Source organism: Boleophthalmus pectinirostris, unplaced genomic scaffold (assembly GCF_026225935.1).
Source record: "Boleophthalmus pectinirostris isolate CB_2022bp ecotype Guang Dong unplaced genomic scaffold, ASM2622593v1 HiC_scaffold_4, whole genome shotgun sequence".
NCBI lineage: Eukaryota > Metazoa > Chordata > Actinopteri > Gobiiformes > Gobiidae > Boleophthalmus > Boleophthalmus pectinirostris.
This window is the reverse complement of record NW_026571353.1, coordinates 33,752,421-33,771,242: the sequence shown is the minus strand read 5'-3', so window position 1 is coordinate 33,771,242 and position 18,822 is coordinate 33,752,421. Positions and strand designations below refer to the sequence as shown.

Sequence of the window (18,822 nt, the reverse complement as noted above, 5' to 3'; positions counted from 1 at the left end):
TCTCACTCTGTCTCCTGTTATCTGCGTAAATCCACACAGCGACAACAAGACAAAAGTCAGGATTCAGCTCCTGAAAGTAGAAATAAACCCTCTGCTGGAATCTCTCATGTAGAACCCACACATTTACAATCTCAACGTATTAACATGTTTATGCAAAACATTTATGTTAATGTGACCAATGTTCTTTGCCTTCTTTAGTTACAAACATCTTCAAAATCCATACAAGTTTGTAGTTGGGGAATAGATTGCAGTGACCAGTGTGGGCTGTTGTTGTTTCCTTGAGCAGTCACATTTGCCTTTGCATGAATGTGGTGTGTGAGTAAGTGGCCACAGAGCAGCTGTAGCTACACAATTAAATTGTGTAGCAATTTTGAACATGGGTATCCATGTGTTTTCTGAGTGATCGAAATCTATCTCAGTTAATATTTAAAATATTCTTAAGAGTGGGCAGATGTCCTCAAAATACCACATATAAAGAGGAAGCTGAAGCCCATTCGTAAGAGAAACAAAAGACACATTATTATTTAACTTTTTTCTTTCTGTGAAAAACTTTTACAAAACAAAAATGCCAGAGAGCTACTAGTTTACTGGTCACAAGAAATTGAGTAAATATAAGAGCCACGGCGAGCCTTAAATGAGGTACAGTGAGGTGCCTATAAAACATAAACCATTATCCATTTATTAGTGCACAAAGTCAGGCATCAAAATGATACATGTACAATGGTAAAAGGCATTTAATTAATCAAATTTTACTTGTCACAGGGAGATTAGTCCTCTGTTTTTGACTCAACCTTTAATGCCTCAGGAGCAGCAACCATAGAGCTCTGGTACACATCTCCAGACTTTGAGCTGGTCCTGGTCAGTATCTTAGCCGGTTTTAGGTTGATGGGGGAAAACCCAGACACCCAGACACAGGGAGAACATGCACACTCCACATAGAGAAGTGCTCTCCACATAGTCACCATGAGTGTCGTCTGCAGAGGCTACAGTCCATTTAGACCAGAACCTCTAACCACAAGAACAGTTTCTCCTCTGCAGTTGGACTCAACATCTTACTTGAACCATAATTAATCTACTTGAAAGTTTTGCAGTGTTGTTCTGCCCATACTGTACATTTTGTATAAATTCAGTCAAAGTCTATTTTTATTTTTAATGCATTTTTATTTGATCATAGCTTATATTTACTTCTATTGTCCATTCTTTTATGTTGCAGCATTCCTAGTTTGTGATTTCTGTTCTCTGACAATGACAACAAGGCTACGTTCAGACTGCAGCCAGAAGTGCCCCTATGTGACCTGTATCTGATCTTTTAATCACAGATCCAATTTTTTTCAAATGTGCTAAAAAATCGATACATATCCGATCTTTTGACATCCACCTACACGTCAGGCTCAGAGTCTCATCAGTGGAGGGAAAGTGAGGTTAGCGAGTTCATTAATATTTTGGGGGAATCACCAAATTGGCCAAATTGGAGGGATCTTATCTGAAATGGGCAGTTTTTGAAATGATTGCCAAAGAAATGTCCGAGCACGACTACAAACGGTCCTGGCTCCAGTGTTAAGGAAAAATAAAGAGCCTTCGAACCAAATACAAGGAGGCTAAAGACTCAAACAAACGAAGCGGACGTGGACGTGTAACCTGTCAATTTTAAAAAGAACTGGACCGTATTTTGAGAGACAAATCCAGCATTTAGGCGACTTCTGTAAACACTGAACAAACTCGCTGTGTGAGACGTTGTCGTGTCCTCCAGTGATCATGCAGGACACTTTTGGGGCGTTTAAAGTTCACACTGGAGATCACACACAAGTCGCATTTAACTGGAAATGTGAACGACCTCACTAAAAAAATCAGATTTCACAAAAATATCCGAATTGAGCATTAAACCCTGCAGTCTGAACGTAGCCTTAGACGTGCGAATTCACTTTTTCACCCTTGGCAAACCCTGACGATTACATTTTTGTGACTCATTCTTGTATTTTATGAACTGAACTGAAGCATTGCAGATTGTTTGTGAGCGACAGTAGTGTAGAGTGCTTGTCCGCTGATCCAAAAGGTTGCCGGTTTGCCAGTACAATTCCAGCTCCTACAGATGAATGCTGCTATTGCGTCCTTGGGCAAGACACTCGAGCGTTTTGAGAGCGGGAAAGCTCTATATAAAACTGTGACCACTGACGATTTAGGGTTTTTTTTCACTTACACGCCAACTTTGACCGGAAAAATGATAATGACACGTGTTAAGATTAAGACAGTGTCATAAATTTGCATAGAGTTCACAGTGAATCATCCTCGTCCAAAGTAAGCAGTAGACATTCCTGTTGCTCTGTGGTCAGGCCTCTTGTAATCAGAGTTAGATTAGCTGCCCCTCTCTGTGCAGAACCACTGTTTAAATATAGAAACTGGAGCTTTGGGGCTTGATCCTCCTCTAATGCCCCGGAGTCTTTGTTACCGCGTTGACATGAACCGAACCACACCGCCGCATGTGTCCGTGAATACACACACCCAGCCCTCCCATCAGTCAGCCCTCGAAGCTCCAACAAGTGGCACGTCACTGAGAGATGGAGGTCCTGGAGGCGAGACCCAGCCAGCCCGGCGGAGGAGGAAGAGGAGGAGGTGACCCAGCCCGAGCGCAGGGTCTGGGGGAAGAGAGCCTGGACGAGACCGGACCTCTGGAGGTGTTCACGGAGAAGAGGAACCCGTCCATCGTGGTGGCGGAGGCGTTGAGGTGCCAGGTGAAGATCAGCACCCGCAGGAGCCTCCACCTCCGCATCGCCAACCACACGGCCCGGGATGTGTACGTGCGGCTGGTGGGGCAGGGCGGGTGCATCGCGGGCACCAGTGTGGGGCTGGAGAGGCACGCGCTGGAGCAGAGTAAGGAGCATGTTGTTTGAAATGCACTGTTCATTAGTTTTACTACCTTAAAAACGTAACTACTTCATTTTTAGGCACTCATATTACGCTTTTTCTGATCTACAATACGTTACAGGCTACGTTCAGACTGCAGGACTTAACACTCAATACGGATTTTTTAGTGAAATATTATTTTTTTGCGAGGTTGTTCACATTTCCAATTAAATGCGACTTGTATGTGATCTCCAGTGTGAACTTTAAATGCCCCAAAAGTGTCCCGTGTGCGCATTGGAGGACACGACAACGTCACACACGGAGCAAGCGTACTCAGTGTTTACGGAAGTAGCCTAAACGCTGGGCTTGTCTCCCAAAATACAGTCCAGTTCTTCGTAAAATGGACAGGTTACATGTCCACGTCCGCTTCGTTTGTTTGAGTCTTTAGCCTCCTTGTATTTGACTCGCAGGCGCTTTATTTTTTGTTGACAGTGGAGCCAGGACCAGGATCTTTAGCGCTCGGTTCCGATAAGACCCCTTCAATTTGGCCTGAATACAGCGATCCCCCCAAATATTAATGAACTCACTAACCTCGCCTTCCCTCCATTGACTAGACTCCGAGCCTGACGTGTAGGTGGGATGAATGTGACCTGACCGTTCAGACTGAAGTCACATGTCAGAAGATCGGATATGTACCGGTTTTAGGAGCACATATCCAAGTGTCCTGGGTCGCATTTGAAAAAATCAGATCTGTGTCATTCAGACTGTGATTAAAAGATCAGATACAAGTCACATAGGGGTGAAAAAATCAGATTTGGGTCACTTCAGGCTGCAGTCTGAACGTAGCTTTAATGTTGTTTTTGTTTTGTTTCATTCACACACGTTTAACACACAAACCCTGCATATCTAGGCTGAGTTCTGCTCTCAAACGAAAAACTGTTCCACCTTGTGATGTCTTGTGGTAATACAGGAAGTGCTTCACTGTGTTTTAAACTCTATACACCTTTACTAGCATTATTTGCATAATTTCAACCTTCGAATTTCCACTCTGTACTAGATAAAAGATAAAAGGAAGCTGTTCACTTGAAAACTACCACTTCATAACATCACAAGGTGGAACAGAGCGTTTGTAGACAGTGTAGCGATAGAGACAGACTATTAATAGTGTTACTCAAACATGTGTGAATGAAACAAAACACAACTCAAGGTCTGTTTTTGATGAAGTAACTACATTCTAACATGTCTAAAAGCTCACAAGAGTCAGGCATAATGTAGGACCTAGGAACAGTTTGCACTGATCCAAAGTTCTCCCTCGCGTTGCTTATTCATTCAGAGCATCTTAATTATTCACTGTGATGAGTTTGTAAGCTCTTTTCACAACTTTTAGAGGCCAGACAGGAGTTGACATCATTGTAATGCTAATAATGGCATCAGGCTAACACTGACAGCCTGACTTCCTGGTTTGTGGACAAGAAAATGGTTTATAATTAGATGCAGGCAGCATGGTGTAGTCACACTGTGACCCTAAGCTTCTTTTACAATTGATCTGTATAGTGGGCAAACTTAATTTTACTTCATTACATTGAAAAATACTGGACACATTCCCTTAAAAGATGTTTCACAATATGCTAATCTATTCCATGGAAAAAAGCAGGTGACAAACACAGGCCAAGTTGCAGGTCAGATTGATTGTAAAATCCCTCAGTCTTTCAGGTAGGATCCAAGGTAAAGGGGAAATTCAATTCTGTCAATTGGACAAAAGTTTTTTGATCGAATCTGTTTCACAGCTCGTCCAAGCCGCTGCATCAGTGAAGAAACCGATTCTATTCTTAACATATTGTTCACTGAAGAAGCAGTTTGGATTGGTCCAGTTGACAGAATTGAATTTCTCCTTTGCCATGTGTAATTGAATAAATACAAATGGAAATGCTTAATGCCGTACTGTGCAACATTCTAGGCAAAAATTACCATCTTCATCTGACAAATAGGTGGCAAACACCCCGCTAGAAAAGTTGCACTGTGCACCTTTAATCTACATCATATTAAAGTTGTGCTGTGCACCTTTAATCTACATCAGATGGCTGTAGTGGCTGTGAGAGGGTTAATACTGTATGTGTACTGTGAGAGGGTTAATACTGGGTTAATACTGTAGTGTATGTGAGAGGGTTAATACTGTAGTGGCTGTGAGAGGGTTAATACTGTAGTGTATGTGAGAGGGTTAATACTGTAGTGGCTGTGAGAGGGTTAATACATACTGTATGTGAGAGGGTTAATACTGTATGTGAGAGGGTTAATACTGTAGTGGCTGTAATACTGTAGTGTGTGAGAGGGTTATACTGTAGTGTATGTGAGAGGGTTAATACTGTAGTGTATGTGAGAGGGTTAATACTGTAGGGTTAATACTGTAGTGTATGTGAGAGGTAATACTGTAGTGTATGTGAGAGGGTTAATACTGTGTAATACTGTAGTGTATGTGAGAGGGTTAATACTGTAGTGGCTGTGAGAGGGTTAATACTGTAGTGTATGTGAGAGGGTTATGTAGTGGTACTGTATGTGAGAGGGTTAATACTGTAGTGTATGTGAGAGGGTTAATACTGTAGTGTATGTGAGAGGGTTAATACTGTAGTGTCTGTTCTCTTTACCCCCAGTTCTATCAGTCGTCACTAACTATGTGACTCCTGGAGTTGTGTTTTACTTTTGTTTGATTAAAAGAAATACAAATTATTTTCAACATTAACAACACTTACCACTAATAATATAAAATTTTGTTCCTCCTAAGTCTGACCTCTGCTTGCTTTTTACTGACAGTGGTTTGGCTGAAAATTGATTATTGACGATTAAAGATGAGTGAACCTTAAATCAAAATTGGATTAACTGCACATTCTTAAGCGTTGTCGTCATTTACTAAGGCCTGCAGGTTCAGTCTACACATATGTAAATATACAAATATATTCACTCAAAATACAAAAACCATATTGTCTGAAGGTTGATAATCCATGTGTCATTCATTCATTCATTTTTCAATATAAAACCAAAAATAAGAAAAAAAAAATGTTTTTAAATAAATAATGGAAAAAGTGGATAACGACCGCATATGGACTGAACCAGGTCCAGGAACAGACCGGAACCAGACCAAGACTGAGACCAGGAGTTAGACCGGGACCAGACCAGGACTGAGTCTGGGACCAGGACCGGGACTGAGACCAGGACTGAGACCGGGAACAGACCAGGACCAGACTGTGACTGAGACTGAGACCAGACCAGGACTGAAAACTGTTTAGTCCTGGTTTAGACCTGGATTAGACCTGGTTTAGTCCTGTTTTAGTCCTGGTTCAGTCAGTATGCGGCGCAAAAGTTCGGCATCCCAGTTCACGGAAACGGGAAACAGTCGTTCATTTAAACACAAAATCAAAAACTGAAAAAATGAATCGATATCTGTATTTTATTTTGGTTTTGAAGACAAATAATGAAGAAAATAGTTGTTTTTTTCGTTTTCTTATTTTGGTTTTATTTTGAAAAACGAATGAACAAATGACACACGGATTGTTGATAGTGAAGGTAGTTTCTTTCTGCCATATTGAAATTACAGCCTGATGATTTCATAACTTATAAAGGTATTTTATCGATAAGAGCGTTTATAATAAGTATCAGTTATAGGCAGTGTTTGGGAGTAACAGATTACACGTACCAGAGTTACGTAACCAGAGTACAAATTATGAGTAACTGTATTCAGTTACAGTTACTGTTTCTGTGAGTGGTAATTGGATTACAGTTACTTTGTTGAAACCAGGACTAAACCAGGACTAAACCCAGATCTAAAACCAGGACTAAAGCCAGGACTAAACCAGGTCTAAACCAGGACTAAAACCAGGACTAAACCAGAACTAAACCAGGACTAAACCAGGTCTAAAACCAGGACTAAAAACCAGGACTAAAACCAGGACTAAACCAGGTCTAAACCAGGACTAAACCAGGACTAAACCAGGTCTAAACCAGGACTAAACCCAGGTCTAAAACCAGGACTAAAACCAGGACTAAAACCAGGTCTAAACCAGGACTAAACCAGGACTAAACCAGGACTAAACCAGGATTTAACAGGACTAAATCCAGGTCTAAAACCAGGACTAAAACCAGGACTAAACCAGGGCTAAACCAGGACTAAACCAGGACTAAACCAGGATTTAACCAGGACTAAACCAGGTCTAAACCAGGACTAAACCAGGACTAAACCAGGACTAAACCAGGACTAAACCAGGACTAAACCAGGACTAAACCAGGACTAAACCAGGATTTAACAGGACTAAACCAGGTCTAAACCAGGACTAAACCCAGGTCTAAAACCAGGACTAAAACCAGGACTAAACCAGAATTTAAACAGGACTAAACCAGGACTAAACCAGAATTTAACAGGACTAAACCAGGATTTAACAGGACTAAAACCAGGTCTAAACCAGGACTAAACCAGATCTAAACCAGGACTAAACCAGGACTAAACCAGGTCTAAACCAGGACTAAACCAGGATTTAAACAGGACTAAACCATGCTGCGTGGACCGTGTCTCCTCCTCTTCTATCAATAATATTTTTAAAGACTCGGCCTTTTCATTTTTTTTTTTTTAGCAGATAAAACATCTTATGTGAAGATTTCCTCGTCTTTGTTTCTCTACAACAAATCAAGTAATCCAAAGTATTCAGATTACATTACTCACTTTAAGTAACTTGGATGGATTCCGTTACAAACTACATTTTGGGGGATGTAATCTGTAATCTGTAGGGGATTACATTTTAAAAGTAAACTTCACCACACTGGTTATAGGTGTCTTGTTTTTTGCCGTGTACGAGACTCAGATATGTGGGTTTATTCTGGTCAGCTCTTCTAAAGGACACTGGGCCAGACTGAGCAGCGAGCGGAGCCAAAACAGTGAATCTCCCTGTGACTGGATGACCCATTTTTAAAGTCTCTGATCTGCTGCCAAACACGACCACACTCACACTGGAGCTGGGTTTATACTGCGTTTGGCTGTGATCGCAGTATAATCATTATTTATGTGGTAACAATACACAAATCACAAAGGCTGCAGTTATTTAGTCAGTGTAATGTCTCTGCCAATACATTTTGATTTTTTATGGAGCCTTAAAGGTGCAGTGTGTAACTTTTCATCATGGAGATGCTATTGCTTTGTCTGGAATGTTTCACAGTGTGGCATTAAACCTTTCTGTCATTATTGTGACCAAACTAGGCTAAGTTACAGGTCAGATCTGAGGAGAGGCGACCCCGCTCATAGTCAGAATGTCTGTTTTTCTAAATATTTTTGAGCTGTAAAACCACCTGTAATTGAATAAATGTAAGAGCTGTTTAATGCCATACAGTGGAACTTTCCAGGCAGAGTTATAACATGTCCACAGAAACAAGCAGGTGACCAAAAAGTTACACAATGCCCCTTTAATATGTATGAAACCGGCTAACCAATTACAGGATTTTTATTGCAATAAATATCTAAAATATGACACTCATACTAGGAGCAGGCTCACCTCTCCACAGATCTGATCTGGCATCGCCTGCTTGTCTCCATGGAGATAGATTAGAGACAGGAAAATAGTCGATTCTCTACCATTATATAAATTTTGAGTGAAATGATTTGAATGGTGAAGGTGTTTGGACTTTAAAAATGACAATTACCAGCTAATAACATCACGAGGTGGAACTGGAAGTGGAACATTCCCTGATGATGTGACTCTTTCTCACCTTTTTGCTGAAAATAAAACTCTTAAAAAGGACTACGAACACTCATATTGATCACAAACTTTAGAAAATGTGCTGTTTAAATCCATTTTGTATTTTTTCTTGAGTTTTAAGACAATCTTAAAACTTTTTTGGTTGTGTGCATTGTGTAACCATGGTAACTATAGGGATGTAACGCTATCCAAATCTCTCGGCACGATATTATCACGATATGCATCTCACGGTACGATATTTATTGCGATATTTTGGAGAGGCTGAGATAATTGTGGATAGGACACGTTTCTGCTTTTAAAATACCTTGACAAGATTTTGGTGTGAAGTATTTCCGTCATAATAACCAAGAATTCAAGTACAAAACATATTTCTTCATGTTTTCTGCACTGAAATGAATCGTGGGATATGTAGTTTCCGATGTTTATAAGTTGTTGCTACTGTAAAACCATGTATTTAAGCAAAGGAACTTGTCATTTTATATATTGTGACAGCCCACGATATTATTGTGAGCCTTTTGACGATACGATATCACGATATTTCGGTTATTGTCACATAATGGTAACTGATAAGCATACGGCCAAACACATATATGTAGAACGCCACTAGAGTGATGTCACTGCAGAGTTTCAGTATAGCATCTTCAGCTTTAGAAAGGCCAACGCCCAAAATAAACAGCGTTACTCCAACGTGCGAGACCAACTTAAACGACACAATGCGGGGGCGAGTTTGACGAAGAAATAACAAATAATCATCTTATAACATGAGTCAAAGCTGATTTAGTGAAATATTGGGCCTCCACAGCAGTTTGTCCATTGCTGCGTTTGTTGTGGCAACCGTTTTCTGAGCGGTGAGTGTGAGACACGCAGAGACCGTGGGGCCTGTCTTCACTGTGTAGTGTCTGTCTGATACATGAGCTCCAGCGAAAGCCGACAGTGCACCTGCTAAAGCTAAACACTTGTATATAACATAGATATATTTTGTATTACTATATTTTACTTTTACTTGTAAATAGACATTTGTGTAATTATTAGGGTGACCAGATGTCCTTATTTACCTGGACAGTCCCAGTTTTGAGTTTTGATTCATCCAAAACTATTGATTTATTCCCTATTGAAATTTTTTACAAGAAATGTCCCAAGTGTCTCCATTTTTGACAGTTTGTTACTTTCAAACAGTAAAGTGAGGCATATATTGTCATTTGTTTAGGTAAAATACAGAAAAGCTGCTTAAAAATGATCAAAACTCAAAGCAAATATGACTATACAGACTCAAAGTTAGTCATGAATGGACTGAGTGCTGAACAGTTTAATTATGCACTTGTTTCATAGTTTTATTATTATAGGGTGAGCAGAATTTCAAAATAAAAAACTGGGACACCCTCGGTTTGGGGCAGTGCGTAATAATAAAATTGTAAATTGAGTGCCTCTTTAAGAAAAATTGTTCTGCACTCGGCCCATTCATGACAAACATGAGTCAGTTTAGTCACATTTTCTTTTGTTTTTAAGCAGCTTTTATGTATTTTATTAAAACAAATGACAGTTTATGCCTCTCTTAACTGTTGGCAGGTGTCAGATTTGTCCAAAATAGAGACGACTGGGACATTTCTTCATCAATCAGTCAATCAAACTTTATTCATAGCACTTTTCAGACAAAAAATGCAACACAAAGCGATTTTTTTCTTGTGATTCTTGTGTAAAACTGGGACAAATCAGTGGTTGTAGACAGGGGACACAGGGCTCAAAACTGTCCCATATATCCAGTGTTGGGAAGGTGACTTTTAAAATGTATTCCCCTACAGATTACAGATTACATACCCCAAAATGTAGTTTGTAATGGAATCCATTCAATTACTTAAAGTGAGTAACATAATCTGAATATTTTGGATTAATTGATTTGCTGTAGAGAAGCAAAGACCAGGAAATCTTCACATAAGATGTTTTATCTGCTAAAAGTCAATAAAAAACCCAGACTGAACCGTATTAAAAATATTGTTGATAGAAAACGAGGAGACACGTCCACGCAGCATGATTTAGTCCTGTTAAATCCTGTTTTAGACCTGGTTTTAGTCGTGGTTTAGTCCCAGTTTAGACCTGATTTGGACCTTGTTCAGACCTGGTTTAGTCCTGGTTTAGTCTTGGTTTAGACCTGGTTTAATCCTGGTTTAGTCTTGGTTTAGACCTAGTTTAGACCTGGTTTAGTCCTGGTTTAGTCTTGGTTTAGACCTAGTTTAGACCTGGTTTAGTCCTGGTTTAGTCCTGGTTTAGTCTTGGTTTAGACCTGGTTTAGTCTTGGTTTAGACCTAGTTTAGACCTGGTTTAGTCCTGGTTTAGACCTGGTTTAGACCTGGTTTAGACCTGGTTTAGACCTGGTTTAGTCCTGGTTTAGACCTGGTTTAGTGTCCGTCAATGAGTGGAATTACTGGAAAAAAAAAAAAGGGAATAGCCTGAAATGTGAAAAGAGGAAAATACCTCTGTGTAATCCATTTATTTCAACACTCACTGAAACAGTAACTGTAACTGAATACAGTTAATCATAATTTGTACTCTGATTACATATCTCCGGTACATGTAATCTGTTACTCCCCAACACTGGATATATTATTACAACCACCCCAAACCAGAGAGGTCCCAGGTTTTTTTGTTTTGTTTTGGGGTTTTTTTTTCCCGAAAATCTTGTCACCCTAATAATTCTGCCTTATTTGACAAACCAGTCTCTTGCTATTTTTGCTACAGAATTAATTTTTTTTTACCAAATAATATCCCTTGTGGATCAATAAAGTTTGTGTCTAACTGCTCATGCTAAAACTAACAGTGTGGTGCATATGTGGAATATCTGTGTCATAACAAAGCGACGGCGTCATTATCCGAGCGTTCCCCGGGGCTCCTCTTCCTCACGTGGCCGTGTGAGCTCAGGTTTATTATAGTGTGGAAACAAAAGCGTAACAGCCTGTGTCCTGTCGTCCCCACGAGGACACCAGGAGTCCTCTGCATGTCCAAATCTGGAGCTGCTGGATTCATGGTGTTCAGCTTCCTCTTACATGTCATATTTTGAGTTTTTTTTCAGATTTACGAGATTCAGTTTTGTTTTAGATTGTTAACTACTATGGCCATGGCTCTGCTGTTTCACCATTTTGAAAAAAATATGGTGACCAGATATTCAAAATTAAAAACTGGGACACACCCGGGTTGGGATGGTCAGTAAAATATAAGATAATGTAATATTGTCTTTTTCTTTTAGCTAAAATACAAAAAAAAAAAAAAAAAAACATGCTTGAAAATGAGCATAAGGGGGAAAAATAAAACTAACTCATGTCAGTATTTAATCTGAGGGACTTCTGTTATTGCATTTTTATTTTATTTTATAATTTTTTGTTTCCCTTGCTAATTTTCAAGCATGATTTTCTGTATTTTGGCTAAAAGAAAAAGACAATATATTAGCCTCTTTAGTGTTTGTGGGTAGCAAATTGGTCAAAAATAGGGACAACTGGGACATTTCTTCTGTTAAATTGGGACAAATCTGTGGTTTTGGATAAATCTGGGCTCAAAACTGGAACTGTCCCACGTAAATTGGAACGTCTGGTCACCCTAAGGTTAAAGCTACCCTTTGTAACATTTCTGGTGGTCGGGGTGTTGTTGCTTAATCTAGAATATTCCACTGTACGGCATTAAACTGATCAAATTTACACTTTCTTCTGAGTTACAAATGTTTTTGTTGCTACATTCTAACTCTGAAGTGGGTCGCCTCACCATAAATCTGACCTGTAACTTGGCCCGGTGGCATAAACTCCTTGTCGCTATGGAGACAGGTACATTTAAAGACATTCTGTGGAACATCTCCATAGAGTGAATCAAGTGATGGACTTCCCTCCACCAAAAAGGTTATAGTTACATAGTGCATTCTTTTTTTCATTCTTTCATTTCATTTCATTCATTCTTTTTCTTTTTTTTTTTTACTCCCATATTAGGTATAGGAATTTATTTATGGACAAAATTGCGAAATAAAAACACCATCATGTAGAGTGGGTTAATATGAATTTATTTTTTCAATTCATTTTAAGAAATCAAAATTACAAAGTTCACTGCAGCTTACAGAGAGAGAGAGTTACAGAAAAAGGGATTTCTTTTTTTTTAACATAGTGCATTGTGTCGCTGTTGGTTGCACTATTTTAAAGGTGCACTGTGTAACTTTTGTCTGGAATGTCCCAGAGTATGGCATTATACCCATCTACTTTATCAGCATGGAGTCAGGCAGTCAGGTGACATCACTATGCCAAGTTACAGGTCAGAACTGTGGAGAGGTTTTATTGGTAAATTTAGCGATACAAACAACCACACTGCAAAAGAGATTGGCCAAAAATGTAACCCTCTCCGGGCAGACGTTGCAGATTTGCAGCAACTAAATGCCAATTACCTACTTACTCCAAATCCATATTTTATGAGCTTTTTTTACTCAGGAGCCTTTTTTCACATCCATGCTGATAAACGTGGACGATGCAGACTGTGCAAGAATGGCTACACGCAAACATCCTGCCAGAAGTGGAAAGTACTTTTGTTGTTTACAAAGGATAAATATTGTTTCTTGGAGCACCACATGAAAAAGTGATGTTGTTCTGCCACTGTAAAGCCGTTACACTGTGCTTTATGTTTTCATTGTTATGAAAAATGGTATACACATAAAGTTAGCGTTCATATCATTTTCAGCCTTCAGTGTTAATTTATCACACCGGACCAATGTTGCAAATCTGCAACATCCCAGAACACACTGGATGTGAAGGTCTCTCTCAAACAAAAAGTCAGGATTGTATATTACAACCGCATATGATCATTTTCCCCAAAGATCAGATTTTTTCCTGTTACTAAAATTTTATTTGAGCCTGAGAGGGTTAAGGTAGAATAGAATATCTTTATTGTCACTGTAACAGATACAACAAAATTAAGACCCCGTTTACACTGAAACGAATCCGCGTATCACCGTATCAGAAACGTATCTGTGTCCGCAAGCCTTCCCTGTCCACACAGCTTTGAGCATATTTGTTTACGTTTTACAGAAACAAAACTTAAAACCGCATGGCTCATTTGCATAAACTTTGCGCTCAAAACAGCTCTCTATTGTGCGCTGATGCAGTTCAGCTTCTGTCGGACTAAAGGACACGACTCAGTGGAATATGAGTGTTCTTTCTGTGACAGAGGTGTGTTCTGCTGATGGTGAGTCTGTTCTGTGTTTCTGTCGCGTTTCAGAGATGTCTGGAGGTCATATGCATAGACCGTAAATATGAATATATGCTAGCCTCTTAGTGTTTTGACCTACATCAGCGTATCAGAGTTTTCAGGCGTCCACACAGTGCTGGATCAGATCTGTACTCAGATGAATTCGTGGGAGCTGGAGGCACCAGATCGTTCCGTCTCTGGAGCCGTTTTCAGTTGGATTAGTGTGAACGAACACTGCATCGGCACGAAAACGATTCAAATTCGTACTAGAGTGGACGGGACCTAAGTGCAGTCCTTGTTCAGTGCAAAGGTAGAAATAAATAATAAAATATGGACATTTGAAAAAAACATCACAAAAACCACACAAATACATCCTTGCCATACACATCCACATTCATAAATGTAAAACGTAAAAAACTATGCTTTGATAGCTCCATTTAGTGCAATAATGGCTGTTGGATAAAAACTGTTGTAGTCTGTTTGTCCTGGTTTTATGGACCTGTATCTAATGCCTGGTGGGAGCAGGTCAAACAGTTTGTGACCAAGGTGTGATGGGTCTTTCAGGATGGAATTGGCCGTTTTGAAGCAGCGGGAAGTGTGCAAATCTTCCAGAGAGGGAAGAGGGCAGCCGACAGTTTTCTGTGTTGCCTCTATGCCAGAAAACACTTTAATCTGTTAGAAAATGACTTAAAAATAGTGAAATTATCTGTCCATGCAGCAAGATTTTACTTTTCTTTTACTAGAATTAAGCAGTCTCAGAACTAATAAGTCGATAATAAATCTGAAAACAAGACGAATAACTTGATGTAAGTTTTAAAATCTTGACCAGATGGGATTTTCCTGGTCAAGCAGCAGTAGTTGTAACTCCATGGAGACAAGCAGGTTGCAGCAGATCATCCAGAAATGTTACACAGTGCACCTTGAAGATGTTAGTTTATCATTTAACATTTATGTGACATGAGCATTTCTACTCAGAGTCTGCCACTCAACAGAGAACCCAATATGTCGTGTTGTAAAATTGACGGTTCGTATTTCTGGGAAGTGTTTAGGAGCCAATGACAACGATAAAGAGTCCTGTCACCACCGGCCCCCTGCCCTGCTCCTCATGTGTCCAACAGAATGTAACACCTTGTTTATTTATCACAACGTAATTTTAACTTGGTATTTTTAGAAGCAACAGTACTCGTATTTGAGTAATAGTTTTGGTTGCTATTCCCACTCTGAGTGAGTCCAGAACAAGTGGCAAAAGCTTCGTGGTGACTACTTTATTTGTTGTTTACTAGAGTTGGCTCGTACACACACCAAAACATGTTTACTCTTACTTAAAGTGGAACTAAACACTAAATCCACTGTTTTCATTGCTAAACTGCAGGGCTGAGTATCATTAACAAGTTGCCGATACGATACATATCTCGATACAGTGCACTTTTGATTCAATACGATATATTTCAAATCGATTCAACACAGTTCAATAAAAAATAATGGAAAAATCATGGCTGTGATACTAAAAGCAGGGTTCCCACGGTCATGGAAATCTCTTTCACGCAACTATAGAGTTCTGTTAAGCGATCATTAGACTATTACGATTATTTCTGAACGTCTGCGCCTTTTGTTTAAAAGAGACGACAATAAATGCACTGACAGTATTTTGAATGTTAAAAAACTATAATATCAAACCATAAGGTGAGTGGAAAGAGTTAACATTTTTAATATTTAGCCCTAAAAGTCTAATCAATTCTACACATGTAGGGTGCTGTAAAGTCATGGAAAATTCACTTAAGGTCATGAAAAAGTCATGGAAAAATTTTGAAATTTTGTCAGTGAAAAAGAGTGGGAACCCTGTAAAAGTCTTTTAAAGGGTTTAACTACTTCTTGTGCAAAGTAAATATTAAACACACCCATTTTAATCATCCAAACAGTGAAAATGTCAAGTGTGGTGCATACATGAGATTCCTTCCTCTGAACAAGCAACAAAACTGTAGCACAGTAACTAAATAATTTAGCAAAATATACCAAAAAATACTCCTAGTGATATATGGATACAGCAGCCCCCAATATCGATACTGTATCATCACATTAAACGATACAACATATTGATATTTTGATATTTTTGCACACCCCTCCTAAATTGTCTGTGGTGTTTTAGCATTATTTTTACTGTTCTTAGTCCATTTTTGGCACCTTTAGTGTAAACAAAGCCCCTAAATTTAAGTCTGTGCCACCTGAAGTGGCTTAAGTGGCACTGCAATTTCAAGTACTTGGTGACATCACACATCGCTGTCTTGATTACAGCCAGGTGCTTCTGGTTACAAACAGGGGCGGAGCTTGAAGTGTGGATACCTGTTAAACCGATCACACTGTTATAACTTATATCTCTAGACTCCACCTCTCCTTAGTCCTCCAGGTCCTGCCCAGTTTAGCAGCTCTATTTGAAATGCGGTTTAGTCCCACTTTAAAGGTTCACTGTGTAACTTTTACAGTGGGAAGTGTTTGCCACCTGCTTGTCTCCATGCTTCTCTGTACACAAACAAGCAGGTGGTGTGAACAGGCCACGTTACCAGTCAGATCTACAAACAGGCTGGCTCACTCAATGCATGGATTTCAAGGCAGTTGACTCTAATACATGCTAAATAGATACTTTTAATGCCATACTTTGGAATATTTCAAGCAAAGCAATAACATCTCGATGTGACAAAGTTTAAATGTTGTTTTTTTTATTTTATTTGAGTATTTATTTATTTATTTATTATTATTATTATTTATTACTTTTTATGTCCTTTTTTATTATTATTTATTTATTGAGAATTTAATTTATTTGAGGTTTTTACTTTGAGTATTTATAATTTTTTTATTATTATTGTTTTTTTTTTATTATTTGTTGTGATTTTTATTTATTTATTTTTTTATTGAGAATTGATTTTATTAGAGGTTTTTACTTTATTTGAGTATAATGTTTTCCCTACTCTACCCACCCTTTACTATTAGTGATGTTCTGAAGTGGTAGTTTTTAAGTTGACAGCTGTCTTTTGGAATACTTCCTGTATTACCACATGACATCACAAGGTGGAACAGTGTGTTTTCTGTTTGAGAGAAGCCTAAATATGCAGGGTTTGTGTGTTAAACATGTGCGAATGAAACAAAACCCAAGTCCAGATATGTTTTTGATGAGGAAACGACATTATAAAAGATCTGAAAATATTGTCATAGCCTATAAACATAATTTTATTTGCTGTACATTGTCTCTTCTTTTCTTAAAGCTTGTTTTCTTTATCCACCTGTTTCTACATCAGCCTCGGTGCTTTCAGTCTCTGACATTTGCCTGACTCTGTTTCCATGGCAACTGTCAACACTCATTCCTCCGGTTTTCTTCTTGTCGTTGACCTCTTGTTTCATCGACTGGATTTTCAGTAACGTGAATTCTTTGACATGTTTGACTTCGTTGCCGCGGTAACTCTGCAGTGGCCTTGAAATCCCCTCCTCGCGTTGACAGATATTTTGTTGTTACGTCCTGTGTAAAGCGTGGGTTTGCAGCACCATTGTGTGGCCAGTGTGATCAACTACAGTTTCATAAATATAAAGTACATTATAGACTAGTTACGTTTCAGATGCAATGTCAAGCAGCCTGATTCTTTAAAACCACCTTTTCTCATTTTTGTGTCTGTCCTTTGAAAATACCAGATTTTGTGCATTATGTGATATTTTGTCCTTCAAATTACATTAGTTTCGAATATAAATAAGATGTTATGTCCTAACAATTACTCTTTAAAGGTGTAACTTTTCGGTTGGGGGTCTAAACAGCTCTACCTTACATTTATTCAATTACAGGTGGGTTCATTGCTCAAAAATACCTAGAAAAATAGACATTCGAACTGTGCAGGGTCGCCTCTCCACAGATCTGATCTACAACTTGGCCTAATTTGGCTTCCATGAAGATAGAAAGGTTTAATGCCACACTGTGAAACATTCCAGACAAGGCAATAACATCTCCGATGGAGAAAAACAGGTGGCGGACCCTCCATCGGAAAGGTTACGCAGTGCACCTTTAAGTTACATGAGTAGTAGTTTTCCCAAATACTTTTTTACTCATCTAAGCCGCAAAAGTAACGTCACGTCTTCACTTTTTATTCTGCGTTTAGACGAGCGTTTTCAGGAGGAAATCTGCATATGGTCAGTGTTGGGGAGTAACAGATTACATGTACATGTAATCAGAGTACAAATTATGAGTAACTGTATTCCGTACAGTTACTGTTTCAGTGAGTGGTAATTGGATTACAGTTACTTTGTTGAAATAAATGGATTACACGGCAGTATGTTCCTGTTTTCACATTTGGGGCTATATCCCCCTTTTCTTTTCTTTTTTTTTTCTTGGTAATTCCACTGATTGCCGGACACTAAACCAGGTCTAAACCCAGGTCTAAACCAGGTCTAAACCCAGGTCTAAACCAGGTCTAAACCAGGTCTAAACCAGATCTAAATCAGGTCTAACCCAGGTCTAAACCCAGGTCTAAACCCAGGTCTAAACCAGGTCTAAACCAGGTCTAAACCAGGTCTAAACCAGATCTAAATCAGGTCTAACCCAGGTCTAAACCCAGGTCTAAACCCAGGTCTAAACCAGGTCTAAACCAGGTCTAAACCAGATCTAAATCAGGTCTAACCCAGGTCTAAACCCAGGTCTAAACCAGGACTAAACCAGGACTAAAGCAGGACTAAAACCAGGACTAAACCAGGACTAAACAAGGACTAAACCAGGACTAAACAAGGACTAAAACCAGGACTAAACCAAGACTAAACCAGGACTGAACCAGGTCTAAAACAGGATTTAACAGGACTAAATCATGCTGCGCGGACCGTGTCTCCTCCTCTTCTGTCAATAATATTTTTAAAGACTCGGCCTTTTCATTTTCTTTTAGCAAACAATGTGAAGATTTCCTCGTCTTTGCTTCTCTACAGCAAATCACGTAATCTGAAGTATACAGTTTACTTTACTCACCTAAGGTAATTTAATGGATTACGATATAAGATACATTTTGGGGTATGT

At 39.1% G+C, this 18,822-nt stretch overlaps 1 protein-coding gene across 2 annotated transcripts in view; it reads left to right on the top strand.

Moving 5' to 3' along the window:
* Positions 1 to 18,822, top strand: part of frmd3 (FERM domain containing 3) — a 161,348-nt gene that overhangs the window by 139,517 nt on the left and 3,009 nt on the right. For both annotated transcript variants that reach the window (XM_055161663.1, XM_055161664.1), the window contains exon 14: positions 14,762 to 14,788. In XM_055161663.1, coding sequence (XP_055017638.1) covers positions 14,762 to 14,788 — 27 coding nt within the window. The remainder of the gene's footprint in view (positions 1 to 14,761; positions 14,789 to 18,822) is intronic.